The 21,487-nt window shown below is 38.3% G+C and overlaps 1 protein-coding gene across 1 annotated transcript in view; it reads right to left on the reverse strand.

Annotated features, from left to right (window-relative positions):
• wdr36 (WD repeat domain 36) overlaps positions 1–21,487 on the reverse strand; it is a 48,707-nt gene that overhangs the window by 11,747 nt on the left and 15,473 nt on the right. The window contains exons 6-14 of the mRNA XM_048189949.1: positions 14,588–14,642; positions 11,711–11,843; positions 11,436–11,611; positions 11,210–11,330; positions 11,045–11,110; positions 10,390–10,473; positions 9,599–9,753; positions 9,342–9,456; positions 9,092–9,257 (exon numbers count right to left, since the gene is read on the reverse strand). Coding sequence (XP_048045906.1) covers positions 9,092–9,257; positions 9,342–9,456; positions 9,599–9,753; positions 10,390–10,473; positions 11,045–11,110; positions 11,210–11,330; positions 11,436–11,611; positions 11,711–11,843; positions 14,588–14,642 — 1,071 coding nt within the window. The remainder of the gene's footprint in view (positions 1–9,091; positions 9,258–9,341; positions 9,457–9,598; positions 9,754–10,389; positions 10,474–11,044; positions 11,111–11,209; positions 11,331–11,435; positions 11,612–11,710; positions 11,844–14,587; positions 14,643–21,487) is intronic.

Below are 21,487 nucleotides of genomic sequence, written 5' to 3' on the forward strand. Positions count from 1 at the left end.
GTTTGGCAAACTTTAATCTGGCCTTCCTGTTTTTGAGGCTCACTAATGGTTTACATCTTGTGGTGAACCCTCTGTATTCACTCTGGTGAAGTCTTCTCTTGATTGTTGACTTTGACAAACATGCACCCACCTCCTGGAGAGTGTTCTTGATCTGGCCAACTGTTGTGAAGGGCGTTTTCTTCACTAGGGAAAGAATTCTTCAGTCATCCACCACAGTTGTTTTCCGTGGTCTTCCGGGTCTGTTGGTGTTGCTGAGCTCACCGGTGCGTTCTTTCTTTTTAAGGATGTTCCAAATAGTTGATTTAGCCACACCTAAAGTTTTTGCTATCTCTCTGATGGGTTTGTTTTGTTTTTTCAGCCTAATGATGGCTTGCTTCACTGATAGTGACAGCTCTTTGGATCTCATATTGAGAGTTGACAGCAACAGTTTCTAAATGCAAATAGCACACTTGAAATGAACTCTGAACCTTTTATCTGCTCCTTGTAAATGGGATAATGAGGGAATAACACACATCTGGCCATGGAACAGCTGAGCAGCCAATTGTCCCATTACGTTTGGTCCCTTAAAAAGTGGGAGACATATACAAACTGTTGTAATTCCTACACCGTTCACCTGATTTGGATGTAAATACCCTCAAATTAAAGCTAAAAGTCTGCAGTTAAAGCACATCTTGTTCGTTTCATTTCAAATCCATTGTAGTGGTGTATAGAGCCAAAACGATTAGAATTGTGTCGATGTCCCAATATTTAAGGACCTGACTATACATGCAACTTACCCTAAACCCTAATCCTATAGGAAGTACGTGTTGTTATTATTCAGTGTTTAAATGTATAAATTGCACTGTTAACAAGGGCACCCTAAAATAAAGTGTTAAAAGAAGCCTTTAAAGAAGATGTTTTTTCTTATCACTGCAGCCAGGTAGATCCAAAATGTTTGAAATTTCAAATCGAAAATTGCAGTGTGCAATGGCGCAAATGTACATGGCCATTTATGTGATGTAAAAGAAAATGTGACTCATCAGACCAGACGACCTTCTTCTACTGCTCCAAGGTCCAGTTCCAACACTTATGTGCCCATTGTGCTTTCGATGGTGGGCAGGTGTCATCATAGTCACTCTGATTGGCCTGCGGCTACACAGCCCCATATGCAGTAGAGTGCAACACACTGTGTTGTGACATTCCTCCCATAAGCATCATTAAAATTTTGTGTGCCACAGTAGACTCGGACCAGACTAGATAGCCTTCTTTGCCCTCATGCAACGATGAGTCTTGGGTGGCAAACCAGTCTTGGCTGGTTTGTGGTACATTCTCACCACTGCTGACCGGGAGCAATGCACAAGCCTTGGGAGACGTGCGTCACGTTCTTTAAAGGTCCACCTGGAAACAAATGCAGTGACGCCAAACCCCTTGTGGAAGAAGAAAGTCGTCGTGTTTACAACCTTGACATGAGCGCTTACCAGGATCAACTAAAGGCTGGATTTTCAAAATATGTGAATTTTGCGGCTCCATTGTTGCAGTAAACTTGCACAATGTTCTTGAATGAATAATTTATTAAATGCATGCCGGTCTGTTATTGTAGGGACATCGACTTAATATTTTCACGGCCATAAACATGACGCGACACAAAACGAACCATGATTGGTTGCGTTACATGTCAGTTAAACGTCCTCTTGGGTGGTCTTTGGCCAATGAAAGCTGTGATAGAGTCCAGACCTTCTACCATCAGTCTGAAGGTCTGGCTACACGAGACTATCTAACCCAGAGCTTAATATGTGGCCTTGTTAGGAGATTTTCAATGATATTCGCTTCATCTGTGACTGGTCATATTTTATTGGCTCATCATCAGTGTACACTATATTGGCAAAAGTATTGGGACACGCCTTCAAATCATTGAATTCAGGTGTTCCAATCACTTCCATGGCCACAGGTGTATAAAATCGAGCACCTAGGGCATGCAGACTGCTTCTACAAAGAATGGGTCGCTCTCAGGAGCTCGGTAAATTAAAGCGTGGGACCGTGATACATGTTGGTCACCACCTGTGCATTCATAAAATTCTCACTACTAAATATTCCATGGTCAACTGTTAGTGGTGACGCCAACTTTCTGCAGATTCAATAGGTACACACCTCCAAACTTTGTGTGGCCTTCAGATTAGCTCAAGAACAGTGCGTAGAGAGCTTCATGGAATGGGTTTCCATGGCCGAGCAGCTGCATCCAAGCCTTACATCACCAAGTGCAATGCAAAGTGTAGGATGCAGTGGTGTAAAGCACGCCACCACTGGACTCTAGAGCAGTGGAGACGTGTTCTCTGGAGTGACAAATCATGCTTCTCTGTCTGGCAATCCAATGGACAAGTCTGGGTTTGGTGGTTGCCAGGAGAACAGTACTTGCCTGTCTGCACTGTACCAAGTGTAATGTTTGGTGGAGGGGGATTTTGGTGTGAGGTTTTTCAGGGGTTGGGCTTGGCCCCTTTGTTCCAGTGAAAGGAACTCTTAATGCTTCAGCATACCAAGATATTTTGAACTAATTAAAGCTCCCAACTTTGTGAGAACAGTTTGGGGATGGCTCCTTCCTGTTCCAACATGACTGCGCACCAGTGCACAAAGCAAGGTCCATAAAGACATGGATGAGCGAGTTTGGTGTGGCGGACCTTGACTGGCCTGCAGAGAGTCCTGACCTCAACCCGATGGAACACGGGATGGGATGAATTAGAGGGGAAACTGCGAGCCAGGCCTTCTCATCCAACATCAATGCCTGACCTCACAAATGCGTTTCTGGAAGAATTGTCAAAAATTCCCATAAACACACTCCTAAACCTTGTGGAAAGCCTTCTGTATTTAGTTTGTATGTAATTGTAATGGAATGGTAAAAGGGCGTAGGTACATGACAGGAGGGCCTCCACTCAAGGATAAAATATGATGAAGAAGTCTAAGAATGTACCACATGTCAAGTCAAATTTTACTTAAATAGCACAAATGTAAGACAACTGTAGTTGATCCAAAGTGCTTTACAGTAAATCAGAAATTAAAACAGAAAAGGAGGGGGAAAAAACAGAGATAAAAATATAAAATATCAAAATCAATCAAATTGTCCATAAGTCGAACAAACATAAATTGTCCATGTGGTTGAAAATACCATCATTGGCCTAGAGAGATAACATTCTGAGAGATGAGACTATAAGCGAGGAAGGATGCCCTCCCTTCACTGTCACACTCTCATGACAGTGCATTTCCAAAATGCAAACTGTTTTAAAACAGCTTTAAAGATCTTGAAAGTTTTTTCATCTAAGAAAAGAACAAGAGATAAAAATAAGGTCATAAGATTGAAGTCTTAAGGAATTCCTTTTAATAAAAAGTTGTTTATTTGAAAACGCATTTAATTGCAATAATCAGCTAAATGGTTGGAGAGTGTGACATCTCGGTCCAAGCCTCTCACCTTAATCTTAAAAAAAAAAAAAAAAAAAAAAAAAAAAAAAAAAAAAACAGCCTCAACCCCACACAGCATAAAGTGAGGGATCAAAGGTCCATGCTGGTAACGCCCTCCCTCACCAACAAGGGAAAGCCCATTGCAATGGCTCGCAAAGATGGCTCGCAAACAAGATGATCAACACACCTGGAAGAAGATGTGGACCAACTAATGGTTTAAGCTGAGTATCTCATGATTTGATTGATTATTGATTCGTTAGAAACTTCAGGTATATGTAAATCGAAAAGAGGAAAATCTCTTAACTAATGATATAGACTATAGGGACTCTCACTAGGTATGTTATTGTGAAAGTATTATCTAATCTAGGGATTATTATTGAAGGAACTTGAGGGTTTTGAAAATCCTAATGCAGACATTAGAACTACAGATGCTACAATATATATATAGCTGTAACAGCTGTTGTGAGTAAGAGAGAAATGCATGACTCTTTACCGGACCAGGTCCAAATAATATAGTGCAATAGAATATAGTGCAATAGATTATAGATTAAGGCTTGCAAAATATGGCAAAAAGTAAATTGGCCAAATGCTGTGAGGACACTGGGCTCAATTGGGTAAAGGCCTACCAATAGTCCTAATGTATATGAGAATGTGGAAGAGACCCAGAACCAATTTAAGCCCTTTTTGAGATATTGTCTGGAAGAGTCCCATTTATGGGAATGGAAGAGGCTAAACAACGAGTGCCATCAACTGAATTGTATGAACATGACATGTTGAGCAATTGTAAGAAAATGTTTTCTCTCCTGTATAACATTTGTGTGGAGGTGAAAGCAGCTCAAGGAAAGGCAGCTGATGCCCTACCTCACAACATCAAACCAGGAGATTTATGAAGTGATGAGAGGATTATGAAAATCTGACAGTTCTTGTTTTTTGTTTTTAACATTAACAAAATTTAGGTTTATGTTTATTTATGTTCTTTTTTATGTGGGCTATAATGACTATAAATGGATGTGTTGAAAAGAAAGCTAAACAAAGGGGTTATTAAGTCTTAAGGCCTTTGCACACTGAGTCCGAAATTTTCGCATGCGTTTTTTCGTATTCGCAATCCTAAAAATTCGTCACGCACAGAGACCTTGCACACTGAGTCCGATGCGTATTAATGAATGCGTTGCGGGGAAAAAAAAAAAAAAAAAAAAATAAAAAAAAATAATCGCAAAACAATATAAAATGAAGTCTTCAAGCAGTGAGCACGATTAGTTGTCTCCTCTCTTTTAAAAAGAGAAAAAGAAAGAGGAAATATTGGGTCCATTCAATCCCGAGACTGCATAAAGAGAAAGTAGAGTTCACCTCATCAAGGAGCTGCGGGATTATCCGAGCGTTTCAAAGTTTACTTCAGGATGTCAGTGGCTCTGTTTGATGCTTTACTACTGGCACAATCTGTCTTTATATTCGGGCTCTTTGTATTCCTCACGTTGTTTGTCATTCAGTGCTGCTGTTTTGTGCTGTAGACGACGTGGATCAACTTGTCAGATGGCATCCTGGATTTTTGCGTTCGCGTACGGTGGCTCTGAATTGTCAAAACGTCTCTCAAAATGCGTGCCACGGATGCGAAAAACGCAGAAAATCGAACCTGATCCGAATATTTTTTTGACGGACGAAAGTTTCGGAGGCAGTGTGCAAACGCGATTGACATAACGTGAGGTCGAATTTATTTTTTAACTTGCGAAAGTTTCGCATGCGAATTTCGGACTCAGTGTGCAATGACCTTTAGTGGGAAAATGATTGAATTGATTGTGAATTTTTCTTTTATTTCTATTTACAAAAGAGTTTAGAAGAAATAGTAAGGGGTATAGTGAAAAGAGTGGATTTACAAAGCCTCTTCTTGGAATTGGAAATCATAGTTTTCTAAAAACCAGTGTATATATCCTTGTATTTGTGATTAAAGGCAATGTCCGTGTTTAGCTTTTGACAAGTGACTGGGGGTCTGGCCCATGCCAGGAATGCAGTAACAGTGTTTGCTTGTTTAGCCCTGCCTCCAGGGAATATGTTTGTAAAGTCATTTTAAAGTATGTGTTCTGAGTTTGTCACACTGCAGAAAAATGTGTTATTAACCACCCAGCGAAATTTGAATGATTAAAAAAAAATCTGCAAGTAAATGAAATAAGTCATCAAAATCTCGAAAAAAAAAAAATCTCTGCTCTCAAAAACTGGGGGCCTGTCCTCTGTCGGCACTGAAACCACACCCACTCGCGAGAGCTGCCATCTCATCAACTGACTTGTCTAATGTGTCAAACATACTGATGCATATGAAAAGAATCATGTTAGAGGGGTGCAAATTTAGTAGAGTTACTGTGGACTACCTACTTATAAGCACACACGGCAACTTACACTCAATTGGTGGGCATGTACTGCCGACTGTTGTCGAGTCGACAAATGACGGCGCCGCGAGACGGGAGGATGAAGGCCGGGACGGGAGAGGCTCTGTCCGGCTCCATATCATATCTGTCATCGGTTGTCAGCCTATGGTTGTTGGTGGGACGGTAGGAAGGCCGAGGCGGGAGGGGGGGCCGAGGTCTTTTCAGTCACTTTCGCCAAAAACAGCGGATTATCTGTGAATCCCAGCTGTCTGATGAAAGTTTGTAAAAATATCCGGTGTAGAACGATCACTTTAGAATCCTTTGTATCATCGTTTTATGAAATTTAAATAAGGAGACCGAGCTGTATTGTATATTTTAACAACCATGTAATACGCATTTGCGTGACGAAGGCATTACTAGCTAAATGTGCAAAGGGCTGTATAACTGTTAGATTGAGCGGGTGAACCGCTGTAGAGTTAGAGGCGGCGCCACGCTCAGTGCGTCATCGACAGTTATATAGTGTTAGGGGAGGGGCTATGCTCAGGGGTCCAAGTGTGTCATCAGACCCCCGTTTTAGCTCCGCCCAAAAAATCCTGGACAGAGACTTGGTGAAAAACTGTTTAACGCTCTAACTTCACAATAAAGCATTGCACAATTCACAGTCTTTGTAATGTGTTTCAGCAATACATTTGTAACATTTATAATGTGTTTAGAAAGAATTCTCAGAATTGACTTTACAGGGACTTTAAGTTTATGATACAACCAAATGAGCCCAGAAAAATATCTGCACAAGACATGAACAGACAACGTGTATTATTGATTGCTTATACTGAAAGGAAAATCGCAACAAAAACAGCCTAAGAATTTCTGCTTTCACAAATTTAAGAGAGTGATCATTTATATGAAAATAAGGAATGAAGAGTATAAATGTTATGAAATTACTTAAATTTGCTTTATTATTATTTAGATGTCAGTTAATGATAAAAGGGGGGATAGTATATGAACTGAACAAAGGTGCAACAGAAAATTGAGAAATGTTCCTTATTCTAATATGTAATTGTAATGGAATGGTAAAAGGGTGTTGATACATGACAGGAGGGCGTCCACTCAAGGATAGGATATGATGAATATGGTTGACTGTCGATTTATACTTCTCTCCAAACGATGATGATTAATAAATAAATATTTATAATTTATAAAAAATGATGATGATTAATAGGGCTTTGATGATTAATTGTCAGTTTTAGGGCTTTGACTATTATTTCTTTACCATATATTTTTTGTGTGCTTCCTTCATTAAATAAATAGTCACAAATTATTTTGATTAACTGAACCCTTTGTTGGTTTTCAGTCAAAATCTGTAAATACAAAAGTAACGATCAACCCGGGAAGCGAATACGAATTCAAAAGTAGGGGTGTAAGAAAATATCGATACATGAATATCGCGATATTATGTTTTGGCGATACTGTATCGATTCTTAAAAACACTGTATCGATATTTATTTATTTATTTACATCCAATATTTGTGGCTTTGTGTTCGGTTTAAACCACAGACAGTCCACTAGATATCAGCGCTATCTCAACGTAAACGTAAACTGACGCGTAGCCGGAGAAGCGCGAGGTGCATCAATAGCGTTACGGTGGGTGTCCACTGGCGCGGAGCGGGCGGAGCAGAGTGGGCGGAGCAGAACAAGCGTTTTCAATTCATTCCTATGGAAGTCGAGCTTTGCTCGTGCGGTGCATTGTGGGATTGACAGCGGACCAGAAAAAGCGTTGAGAGCGGCCGAGAGCTTCAAAAAGGTTGTGCAGTTCTCAACTTCATGCAAATATCAAGCGGAAAACGCAGGCGGCAGCCAATCTCTGTGAGGTTCAGGTGGTGACGTCTGTCTTGAGCGTTTAAAAATATGCAGATGTGTTGGAGTTTATGCTGATTTAGTGTGTAAATTATATTGTTTACACAGTGGATGTTTTGCAGTTGTTATATATATGTCAAATATTGCCGTTTGGATGCTTTCATTGTGATTATACTGGCTGGGTTTATAAAAGTTTACAAAATTGACAGAATATCTTTACTTGGGACATTTGGAAACAAAGCTTGCCTATTTCCAAATGTAATCGTGTGCATCTCTGATGATTATATTGTCCGTGCTTTGAAAAAAACATAGATTAAACACTCACTACAGACACACTCCAAAGCGGAGGCGATGCCAGCGGCACTGACAATAGAATTATTCCGCTCCTGCGGCATACAGAGCTGAAGTGTTGACTCATTTTGTCTTCTGCTATAAAGAACCAACTAAGGAGATTGACAAGAGTCAGTTGTTTGCAAAATAGACCAGGTTATATAATACAAAACTCGGGAAACACTGAATCTGCCAATGCCATCCGCGCTCCTGAGAGAGGCGTTCGAAAGAATAAGTCGTTTTCCTCTCAGTAACAAAATAAACAAAACAAAAATGACAGCGGTGACAGCATAAAGAAAGCATCAGATCATAGCGATGTGGATATGTTTGCACCAGCTCTGTTCAGCACTTCAGTGAAGGCACATTTATTTAAATAGCACTTTATACATTAGACTGCTTTAAAGCAAGCAGCTTTACAGTATTAAATATAAAACAGACATTCAGTCATGAAATGGACTATGCACTAGTTGTTAAATAGTTTAGAAATTAAAAACTGCTATATTGTAAACCTTTAAAACGTATACACATAAAGAATCCTGCAGTCACTTTACTATTTTCCCTTAGATTGCACAAAATAGTGATTAGTGATATAAATGCAAGTGATACTTTATTTATTAAATAAAATAAAGTTGTTTGTAAGGTTATGCATATGGTGATGTGTTCTTTATGAAACAAGAAATATCGCAATATATCGCCTTTCTTACAGTATCGCAATATATCACAATATTTATCGTATCGTAACCCCTGTATTGTGATACGTATCGTATCGCTAGATTCTTGGAAATACACAGCCCAAAAACGAAAGCGAGCGTGCATTTGAAAGCGACTTCAACCGAGGGTTGAACCTCGTGTCTATGTCTTTTGGTGTATGTCTCCTCCTTGTGCCTTCTAAAAGAGCACAATAATTGTGGTTGTCTGAAATAACCACAGTTAAATCAATTAACTGCGATCAAACGGTAATTTAATAAATTGCGACAGGCCTAATGGGTGCACAGCCGGCTAAGCCTCAAACCATCATATGAAGCCCAACTAATTAACAAAAATCATACTGCAAAATTTTAAATCATACTGCATTTAAAATAAAAACTGGTGTGGAAATAACTATGAATTAATGTCTCTAATACCTGTCCCTGTGAAGCCGAGATGAAGCCGGGGCGGCTGGCAGGCTGTGTGTATGTAACTCCTCCTTGGATTTGAACTTCCAGATCTTCAGAAGGCAATCTGCTCCCACACTAACAGTCAACTGGTTCAGACCATCCACAGCAACCCCACGCACAGGCCCTGCATGTGCTGCGCGCACAAAAAATGATATTGATATCAGACTTGAAATTGACACACATTACACATCTGATGATCAAGATGGGGTTAACTCACCCTTGTCCTCTCCATAATGTCCTCTGTGAAAACCAGACTGCATGTTGTACACATCAATGTGTCCCGAAGACAGCGCAATCACTGCAAAGTTCCCGCAAGAGGTGATATCCACAGCCTGGACAACATATGAACAAATCTGATTTGAAATCATCTGTTATATAGCTAAATGATCACGTAAACACAAACATCACATCTACATTTATTCATTTGGAAGACGCTTTTATCCAAAGTGTCTGCACAAGCGTCTACACACTTACGGTTGCATGGACATTGAGGCTGCGGTTCTTGTTAAAGCGTTTAGGCTCCAACCTGTGAGCACCCATCGAACCTTTCTGGTAGTTCCATGTCGTAGTCATAAGGAAACCACGGTGGCATGCAATAATGCCATCCCAGTCACTCTGACGAGCAGTTTCTATACAAAATAACATCAGTAGGCTTAAATGCATATCAGCAGCATTACACAGTTATGGCTTTTAATATTTTAGCTGTATTGAGTTATTTATAAGGTAATTCCAACATATATAAAGAGATGATCGGAGTTTTAAAAAAATGGAAATTCTGTCATCATTTACTCACCGTCATGTCATTTCAAACCCATAAGACTTTCATTCATCTTCAGAAAACAAGTGAAGATATTTTAAGGAGTTCAATATTTTTAGGAAGCCCAAACGTATGTGCATGGGTTTGTTCCCATGCCAAGCATGCACAATTGAGCTTCCATTTACTATATTTAATGTGCTCTATGCATGTGTGTTGATCAATGTTTATATGCTAATTAAAGTCTAAATTAAATCTGTTAATCATATAAAGCAAGACTTGAACTAAATCACCTGATTCATATGAATTACTTTTACAATGTCTTTATGTACTTTTTGAAGCTTGACAAATTTTGGTTTTGTAGACTTGCAAATTGATGGACAAAAATAATGAGAGGATATTAAAAATATCTTCAATTGTGTTCCAAAGATGAACAAATGATGACAGAATTGTCATCTAATCATTTTAAATATATACATTATTAATTTAAAAATTAAATCATAAATCACACCTGAGGCAAAAGTTGTGATGACTGGAAGTTTTTCCATGTCGTTCCTCAAACCTTTCTTTTTAACTTTTGTTTTGTTAAGGGTGCCTGTTGATAAAAACAACCACTGAAGTCTTATACAATACAGATACTACTTGACATCAACAGTCTTTATAATATGAAAAAGGTGTTTAAAAGGTGAAGTGTGCAATTTTAAACTATTAAAAATACTTTTTCCTTATTTTAATGGGCAAAGACAAGAAAGCCATTTGTAGGCTTTGTGAAGAGCGTAAAGATTGTTTTAAGATTGCTGTTTGTTTAACTGACAGATATAACAGCATTGGGAAACCAATGACGTGGATTTGGGGGTTGGACTACCTATAATAAGCATTTTTGCAAATAACTGACTTTGAAGGGACTGACTTGAGGGTTTTTAAGAGGGTCTGGAAAACAAGGCAAGCATCGCTATTACTAATAACCTGAATGAACAAAATTATTCAACTCAAAAGTATGAAAATAATAAACTTCAAGAACACTCCACCAAAGCTTTAACAAACACTTCAGAAAACATAAAAATGTAATTAATTTTGATGCAATTCTGTAAAGTGCTGCTGGTTACAAAGACATTACACACTTTACCTTTACATGCACTAACAAGAAAATGCCAAGTAATTATTACCGTGGCCCAAACTCTTGTTGAACCTTTCATGAACGGCTGAAAATGACTGCAAAGTACCATCTTGACCTATTATGAGGAGTAAACGCATCAAGATCATTATGCTTAAACACATTTATCTGCACTCGTATGCCTTGTGTCTTCATAATGTACTGGTTATGACAGTACCTGCACTAAGAATGTGCAAGCCACTCTGGTCATGGTGCTGAATCTTTGTTGGTGGAGCACTGTGACCAATCCGATGTCTTAGAAGACGGCCGTCCCCTCCGGCAACATCAAAAATCCACACCTATGTCATACACACCATTGTTTAATGGCATAATGCACATTTGCATTGCAATCACATATGAATAATTTACATTATGAAAAACAAGCCTGAGCAAATAACACAAACCCGTATAGCATTGTCCGCTCCATTGGTGATCAAGAGGGGTTCATTTTGAAGAAATGTGAGACCAGCGATGGCTGTTGCATGAGCATCTCGCATCTGACTGACTAGTTTCTTCTCCTCTAAATCCCACAGCCCTATGTGTCCGATAGGACTGCCAGATGCCATTATTGGATGCCCATCTGCATGGCAAGGACAAAGTAAGTGCAATATAATAGGCTGAAAAGTATAGAATACACTGTGAAGTATAGAATACTGTGAAGCCTAGGTAACAACATTACCTGTCCTGAAGGATAAAGCTGTGACTGGACCCCAGTCTTGTCGGAACTTCATCAGTGTTTCATCAAATCTGATATTGTGAATGATGATCTGACCAGATGCTAAACCCACACCCACAACATCCACAGCTGGAGTCTAAAGAGATTCATTTCGACAAAACACATTACACACTAGTTATCATTCAGGGCTCCAGACCAAAAAAAAAAAAAAAAATCAATTAAGGAGCCATTGGCTCCAATAAGACAAAAAAAGGCACCAAATCATTTTTTAGTTGCCAAAAAATAAAGAGATGTTTCACATTTTTCAAACATTTCAGTCATCCTATCATGCGTTTACATCTACCCTCATTTTACAGCATCAGCATCATTGGTGAAAGGCAGCTCTTCACATGCATCATATAGGCAGTGTTGAATTGTATTTTTAGCTCCTTTAATTCTCTCATCACGTAGACAACAGGTTAAAGTGTAATTACCAGTGTTGGGCACGTTACTTTAAAAAAGTAATTTGTTATAGTTACTAGTTACTTCTCATAAATAGTAACGGAGTAAGTAACTGAGTTACATCATTATAAAAGTAACTAATTACCAGGGAAAGTAACTATTGCGTTACTTTTAAAAATTAAAATATGTCAAATAACTTGAATGCCCCCAATATTAAATATAAGTCTAAGAATAAATTATTCTTGAACCGACTCGTGACTCATGATCCACTCTTGCTTATGAAATTTCTCTGTACTGTACTATAGGTGTTGGTAGCCATTAAAGAAAATGTAGTTTCATATATATGTTTAAATAGTCCTATGTTATGTTTTAAATTAATTTACTTGATTATGAAAAGTGAACAGCATGAGTAAGATGCATCATAAGATGCGCAATATATCGGGAGTCATGGAGCGGGTCAGACATGATTTTAAACACTTCATTAAGTTTTGTTTGGTAGAAAGCCTTTCTTTAAAGTGAATTTTGTTTTGTAAAAATTGTATCTTAATTTTAATCAATGTTTCACTTACCAATTGCCTGGATTTAATAAATAAGAAGCAAATATAGCAGACAATATAATCACGGCGGGCGCGGGCGCGGAACTGGAGCGCGTCTTACAGGCTAAATGAACCGAAACTCAGCGTATAGGCTGCTTGCCTCGCAGACAAGAGAAATATATCTATAGAAAGCTTCGAAAAGAAATAGGCTACTCTGATTATGTAACCAACATTCTCTCTCTAGATGAGAGTCAGCAATGTCAACTCATCTTCGCAGCCGACACTGATTAAGAAAACATTACTTTATTAATCAACAATTAAAATGTCTACTTGCTGTTTTGGTCACATTCATAACTATTACTTTTGCCAGTTCTTTATGGCAAACGTTATGCGTGCGCTTGAGTGCTATATAGCCTATATTACATAAACGCTCATTATTATGGTTTATTCTCTCCAGTATTTAAGAAATTAAATTAATATAAATGTGATTAGTCAACTAATGGCTTAATGAATAACTACTAGTTGACTAGAAAAACTTATTTCGCATATTTTCGATCCAGCATGTCACTGCTTTGAGCTCGTGCTCAGCTCGCATGCTCACAGACACACACTGCGGTCACGAAATCTGTGCTTCAGAGAAACACCATAAAGTCTGTTTTGCCAGCGGTGAAGTACCTCTAAGTAAAAATATAATGAATATGTAATATTGTCACGGAACAGAAGGCAGCAGACAGGTATGTTATATAAAAGCAGAGTTTATTCAACAGGTGATACTCAAACGGAACTGGATGCAGCAATGGTGAGTAAAGCAGTTCCAGAGAGTATTGAATGACTTGGCTAAAGATTGACTTGTATGTTCTTGCAGGTGAACACAAACTGGCAAGACAGGCACACAAAGGGTAAGGAGCAGACAACAGAAGACTGGTGATGGAAGACAGGATTCTGGATGGCAGGTGAGTCAGCAGGTGAGTATCAGGTAGGTAGTCCGTTCGTATAGAGAGACAAAACCAGACAATGGAGTGCAGGTTGTGAGGGCTGTTATGTGGTGACTCGATGAGGAGGTGCTGGTGTGGTGAGTCACTATTCCAGGGAGAATGAACGAGTGGGCGGATCTAGTGATGATGGGACTGATTGGTGTCTGTGATGGTTGCGACTCCGTGACAGTACCCCCTCTTCCACGGGCGGCTCCTGACGTCCGGAATGTGCGACGACAGGGACTACCTCGACCTCTAAGTGCTGGCCAATTGGGATGATCAGAGTGGAATTGGGTGAGGAGGGATCCAGAACATTATCTCAAGCAACCCAGGATTGTTCCTCAGGGCTGTAACCCTCCCAGTAAATGAGGTATTCTAGATGATTACCCCATCGCGAAGCGAGGATGGAGCAGACCCAGTAGATGACCTCCTCGTCAGCCAATTCAGTCCGGTGGTGGATTGTATGAAGGAACTCTGTGTGTATTCCGTCCAGGGGAGGAATCATCTCTGAACTGTGGACCTCGGTCGGACAGGGCAACTTTGGACCCAGACGCTGCCAACGTGAGGCAACCATGCGAGCATTTTAGGTGCAGTCTGTAGCCCTGTCATTGATCTATTAAAGTAGGGATGGTTGATGGATTGTACACCAACTGACTTTGTTTTAACTTTAATACTTTGAGCAGCAAAGCTGGGTAAATGGGAAGCAACAGCTTTTAGAGGATTTTAGCATCTTTGATAGTTTTGTGCAAAGGTTATAGATATGCAGTGCATTTATTTGTTTGAATATCTGTCAGTTACTCGACTCAACCATGTTCATGGATTCAGTTTGTGCTATTTTTTGTGCTGTTTTTGAATTAGTCAATTATGAATATGTCTAGATTTATATGTAGAATAGAAAGAATAATAATAATGAAAGTAATGAGACCAACCTGTTGAAGAACAGTTACAGCAGATGCCCATCCAGGAAATGTGAACAGGAGTTTGCTGGATTAAGAGAGGAAGATTTGTTTTATTATTTCAAACAACATCACAAGTAACACTACATAATTAACACAAAGGTTGATTCTCACAAAGTCTGTCAATAAATGTGACCCTGGACCACAAAATCAGTCATAAGTAGCACAGGTATATTTGTAGCAATAGCCAATAATACATTGCATGGGTCAAAATAATGCCAAAAGTCATTAGGATATTAAGTAAAGATCATGTTCCATGAATATATTTTCTAAATTTCCTACCATAAATATATCACATTTATTTTTGTGAGTGGATATGCATTGCTAAGGACTTCATTTGGACAACTTTAAAGGTGATTCTCAATATTTTGAATTTTTTTTGCACCCTCAGATTCACGATTTTTAAATAGTTTTATCTCAGCCAAATATTGTCCTATCAACCAACCTATCAACAAACCATACATCAATGGAAAGCTTATTTATTCAGCTTTCAGATGATGTATAAAACACTCTCTGTGGTCCAGGGTCACAATTGTCCTGGCTGCGTTTCTCAAAAGCATTGTACACCTAAGTATGTCATATAAACACTGGTACCAATGGTTGCTGCGATCAACTTATCTCACAATGGTTTCGAGAAACGCAGCCCTGGTCATTTTTAATCCAATAAAAGGCATTAAAAAAAATATGACATTATGACAATTTTCATGATGACTAAGTACATTTTCTCTCTCCTCTAACATTCTCAATACTATCATATTGAAAAAAAAAAACTTTAATTAACCTACCCTTAAAAATTCTGTAAGGTTTTTTTTTTTATGTTTTTGTTAAGGTTTTGTTTAATGTTTTAAATCTCTTATGCTCACCAAAGATGCACTTATTTGATCAAAATTACAGTAAAAAAGTAATACTATAAAATATTATTTCAATTTAAAATAACTTTTTTAAAAATGTTGATATATTTTAAAGGCATTCTTTTTTCTACCATGGAAAGCTGAATATTCAGCAGCCATTACTCCAGTCTTCAGTGTCACATGATCCTTCAGGAGTCATTCTAATATGCTGATTTGGTGCTTAATTTTTTTTTTATTATTATTATTATTATTATTATTATTATTATTATTATTATTATTATTATTACCAATGTTCAAAATGGTTGTGTTTCTTAATATAAAAATCAAGACCATTGCTGAGTATTGTCTGTTTAAAACCACAGTGAAAAAAATACAGTCCAGGGCTCCAGACTGCGCCTAAAACGGTTGCATTTGCGACTAAAAATATTCATTTGCGAGTAGGGCTGCACGATTTGGGGAAAATGTCATATTGCGATTATTGAGGTCAATATTGCGATTGCGATATGCGATAGTGATATAATAAACAAATAGTATCATGAGTCATCTTGCTTGGTTCTCTATGAAAATGCACACACAGATTACTGATAATGCTGAAATGTGTATTTCTTAACTCAAACTAGCAACAACAACAAATAAATGCACAGTGTTTTCAAATTAAAATATTTTTACAAAATTAAATAATAACACCTTTGCATTACTGCAAACTTGTTATAATTCCATTTAAGATGTTTGTTTCTTTACTAATCTGTGGTTCAACGGATCACAAAACTCACGGTTCGGATCACATCACGGTTATGACGTCACGGATCGGATCATTTTTCGGATCAGCACAAAAAAAAAAAAATGGGGGATGGGGGTAACTTAACTTTGCATGTATTACTTAGCCCACTTAAACTACTCTGATACCACAGCATAAACTACTAGCCTAAGTAATACATTATTAAAGGCAAGTGAACAGACTGTAAAAAGAACAAATACTGTACACCAATTACAACAAGCATAGATAAATACTACATAAAGTTACAAATAAGGTCTAACTGTAGTATTAATTTTCATGCACAGAAATGTAATAATTAAATGTAAAATGACACTGGTCACTGTATAAATTTAACCCTCTACAGCACAGCGTTGCCCTCAGGCAATGGAAAGTTGTCTTAAGCCCTATGTTTAGTAAATATTTCTTTAAATGATATCAACCAATTAGAAAGGTCGAGAAAGTACCAAATAACAGTTCAGTAAGGTGTTGGAGTCAATATCAAGCACCATTTAAAGGTGGGACGTCCTGTTCTGACACATGGTCACAGGAGCACATGGTGTGAGAAGAAGGCAATATTATTTGCTTTAGTAATCTTATTTAAAACGACATGAACTGTACATAAAAAATATGTGTGTGTGTTTGAAGGTGTAGAGAAGCCTTTTGTCAGGTTTTATGAAGTTTTTTTTATTTTGCATGTTCAGAAATTCAGTTTTTCTTTTCGTTGTGCGATAAGGGGTACTTTTTGAGGAGGTTTTAGACAGTACCTCTCATTGGCAACAATGTATTATAAGAAGGGAAGATGCAAGATTCCTGGGTGTGCAGGAACACCCAAAGTGATGTGCAAAAATTGTAACATACACCACTGTCACAGCAGAGAAGAAGTGCTTTTTGAAGTTCCGTACAGAGTGAAATCTTATTACATGAAGTACATTATATTGCATAGCACACTACATGATACAGACCTATGCATGTATCAAATTCAATACATCAATGTCTTTCAAGTGTTTTTCCCTTTTTACTTAATGATTTCTTGAATTTTTTTTACAAAAAAAATTTGATTTTGATGATAATTTTCTCTATGACTCTGTACCATTGTCGCACAACGTTGCCCTGAGGCAACGAAAAAATATTTTTTTTAATCAATAAAATGTTCCCAAAAGAACCAAAAAATTATGTGGAATATTTTTTTTCATTTGCCATCAACATGTGTGCAGTAGGGGGTTAATATAGATTAATCTTTGTTAAAGCTGTGTTTTGTTGTTTGATTTACATGACAGACAACAGCAGGTATTTATAGGTTGCTGTCACTTTAAGAGTAAGACATGCACGCACACATCAGATAGATACACATCTGAATTCTCACCTCCTTCACTTAAAGGCAGGGTAGGTAAGAAATTTTGTTCCAAATTTGTTTAAACTTTCTATATATATACATGCATAATTAAAATGTAAGAACTCTGATAAAAAGAGTATAAAAATCGAGTGACTCTAGACCGTTTAATCTGTATTAAACACAGCTCATTATTTCCATCCGGGACGAAACATAGGATTGGCTTAGGCGGCTGTCACTCTCTCGCAACCATGGCAACCACCCTTTTGCCACACATGACCTGCCCACTTGCGCGCGCACGTTTGATTTGGGGAATCCAAGAGGCACGGATCCTAGGAATACCAAAACAATGGCAGAGAAACAGCAAGCTAAATTCACAGTATCGGCCTATGCAGTTAGTGAAGGCAAACCAGGCAAAAAAAGGAAGACAGTAACAGTACAAGAAAAGGCAATGAACAAAAAGTCTTTGGATAAACAAAGAAATAAAACGCGAGTTAATATCGGCGTGGCTTTCCAGCGATGGCGAGAACTGAGGGAACTCAAGGGGCTGAAAAGTGACTCCTTGATGGCTTTATTTCTGCTGGACAGGTAAATCTTTCTTTTTGTATTTTGATCATACATATTTTTTTGTTTATTTTTTCATGAAGCATGTGTCATTAGCACACGTAGCTGCGTAATATAGCTAACATAACATTACTTAGCGAGCCGTAGTAGAGACGATAAATAATGATAGCTATAGTGTTGAATTGTGCATAATTTTACCCTCTGTCTAAGTCTTTTACCATGTTCACCTGCAAGTTTACCTGCACGTTTTTTTCGCCTTTGTTTTGTTTTTATATTCTCTACCTATGTTTACTGATGTCTTTATCTTGTATCTGTGTGTGTCGTACACACTTTGTTGTATGTGTGTGTTATTATTTTGTGTCTGCAATGCAGTTGTGAGTTGATATTTGAGTGTATGTTACTCTGTTGATCTGTAGAACAACGTATATGTTATGAATCTTACACGAAATTCATCTTCATCACAGTGTAAATGATGGTAATGGAAAAACGTGTATCATGCAACCTGTTTTTAGCTTTGCCTTATAGATAACTAGCTCGTTAGCGAATCAAAATATATATATTTTAAACTTTACCAATATCAATATGCTAGCTTGATAGTGAGTACTAAAATACATCTTGTTTGTTTATCTTCATAATTTTAAAGTTATTTTTATTACATGTGATTCTGACATGATATCACTACATGCACTGTGCTCCTTCCTCTCCGCTCGTCTCAGGTAAATAATGCGTCTTCCAGCTCAGTGGTCGGAGTCACACGTTCATGCGTTTTGGGGGCGTGGCTTTGGAAGGAGCCCAGAAGGGAGGGGGTGGAGTGAATGGAAATAATGAGCTGTCTTTAAAACAGTCGTGAGAGGTCTACAGACACTCGATTTTTATACTTTCTTTTTCAGAGTACTTACATTTTAATTATGTATTGATATATAAATAAAGTTTAAACAAATTTTGAAAAAAAGTTTTTTATACATTTTTTTGCCTACCCTGCCTTTAAGAAATTAACCGAAAGTGTTTACCAGAAGACTTGCTGAGAGAGGTATTTTGACTGACATAATGCGTGTATGTGACCATCCAAGTGCATTGAGGACGCGAAAGAGAAATCAATTTGGAGCTATAACGCGCCTCTCTCTCTCTGTGCGCGTGAGCCTTGTATGTATGTGCGTCATGTGCGCACCGATAACAGCGCTGCGTGCGATACCGAATTAAATCCTTTTGCCTCTTCTAGCGCGCTGGAATGGTTTTATTATATCTATTTAATGTGTAAACTAGCAAGATAAACACGTTCAAATGATAACCTTTCACGCGGTTAAAGTTGCAATTGATCCGCGAAACACATGCGTCCCGAACCGTGGGCCTTGGTCCGTACGGATCACGGATCAACAACGATCCGTTTAACCACTGCTAATCTGGGTTTATAATCTTATAGCCAAAATATCGCCATGCTACCATACAGAGGTAGCATTTTTTCTTGCCACCAGTTCAGTGACCGTTTGCTCCGCATCCATCTACCCGTTCTCTGCGCTGCACACCGGAAAAAGTCATGACATGACCATGCGCGCCACACGTGCCACTGCTTAAACTGAAACTGACTGGTCTTCTTTTTGTTAGCGGTGTATAAAATGGGCAAACGGCTCTCAGAGAATGGGTTGTCGTGTCCACACATGTATTTATTTATTTATTAAATTATTATTATTATTTTATTTCATAAAATCGCAGCATTTTGCGTCATATAATCGCACAAGCTTGACATCGCGATTGCGATTGCGATATGATTAATCGTGCAGCTCTATTTGCGAGTGATATTTATTGCTGAGGTCGCCATTGGCGACCATACAAATTCAGGATTTTTTGGGCGGAGCTAAAACGGGGATCTGATGATGCACTTGGACCCCCCGAGCATAGCTCCTCCCCCTAACACTATATAACTGTCGATGACGCAGCGAGCGTGACACCGCCTCTAACTCTACAGCGGTTCACTCGCTCAATCTAACAGTTATACAGCCCTTTGCACATTTAGCTAGTAATGCCTTCGCCACGCAAATGCATATTACATGGTTGTTATAATATATAATATGCTTGGTCTCCTTATTTAAATTTCCTAAAACGATGATATGAAGGATTCTAAATTGATCGTTCTACACCGGATATTTTTACAAACTTTCATCAGACAGCTGGGATTCGCAGATAATCCACTGTTTTTGGTGAATGTGACTGAACAGACCTCGGCCCCCCTCCCGCCTCGGCCTTCCTACTGTCCCACCGATAACCGATGATATATGGGGCCGGACAGAGTCTCTCCCATCCCGGCCTTCATCCTCCCGTCTCGCGGCACCGTCATTTGTCGACACGACAACAGTCGGCAGTAGGCTACGTGCCCACCAATGAGTGTAAGTTGCCGAGTTTGCTTATGTTATAATTAGTAGGTAGTCCACAGTAACTCTACTAAAATTTGCAACCCTCTAAATGATTCTTTTTATATACATCAGTATGTTTGACTCATTAGACTCAAGTCAGTTGAGACCGACGGCAGCTCTCGCGAGTGGGTGTGGTTTCAGCGTCGACAGCGGACACTCCCCCAGCGTTTGAGAGCAGAGAGCGCTGCCAATTTTTTTTGAGATTTTGATAACTTATTTAATTTACTTGCAGATTTTTTTAATCAATTAAATTTGGCTGGGTGGTTAAGAACACATTTTTCTGCGGTGTGACAAACTCAGAACACATACTTTAAAATGACTTTACAGGGACTTTAAACAGTATGGCGTCTTATATTTTGTGGATGGAAAAACAAATCGCGATACTCCCTAATGTGATTATTATTACTTTTATTAAATAAATGTGAGCGCTGCATGTTCTAAAGTGAAAAGATGGCGCTGTTGCGCGTTCTTCAGAGCAGCTCGCATTCAATAATTAGCGCTCATTTGTCAACCGATCGCTTATGAACTAATGCTGATCAATTATCACAAAGTTTACTTTATATTATTTATATTATATTGTGTTGTAAACGGTTGTAGCAACGTAATTTTTTAATCCTCATCTGAACTTGAATGAGCAGCAAAAGCACAGACATTTCAAAATAAGAGTCCCGCTGCATTTCAAAGCAATCAAAGTCAAGCAGTATGTAGTATATCAATTGCCCCTGTTTGTTATTTGGTTACACAAACCAAATGTAATATATTTATATATTTATTTCCATATATTTATATTAATTTTCATTTGATTCAAAGTAAACTGTTGTAGCTTCAGGAAGGAAGGACTAAGAACATTGTTTGACATATTATTCAATATAAAGATTTTACAAGCATCAGGGTTTTTATAGTCAACTAAAACCATTAAAAACATTTTTTATCGCTTGAAATAATTGTTAATACTAAAATGAA

The sequence above is a fragment of the Megalobrama amblycephala genome, linkage group LG4, assembly GCF_018812025.1.
Source record: "Megalobrama amblycephala isolate DHTTF-2021 linkage group LG4, ASM1881202v1, whole genome shotgun sequence".
Classification (NCBI taxonomy): domain Eukaryota; kingdom Metazoa; phylum Chordata; class Actinopteri; order Cypriniformes; family Xenocyprididae; genus Megalobrama; species Megalobrama amblycephala.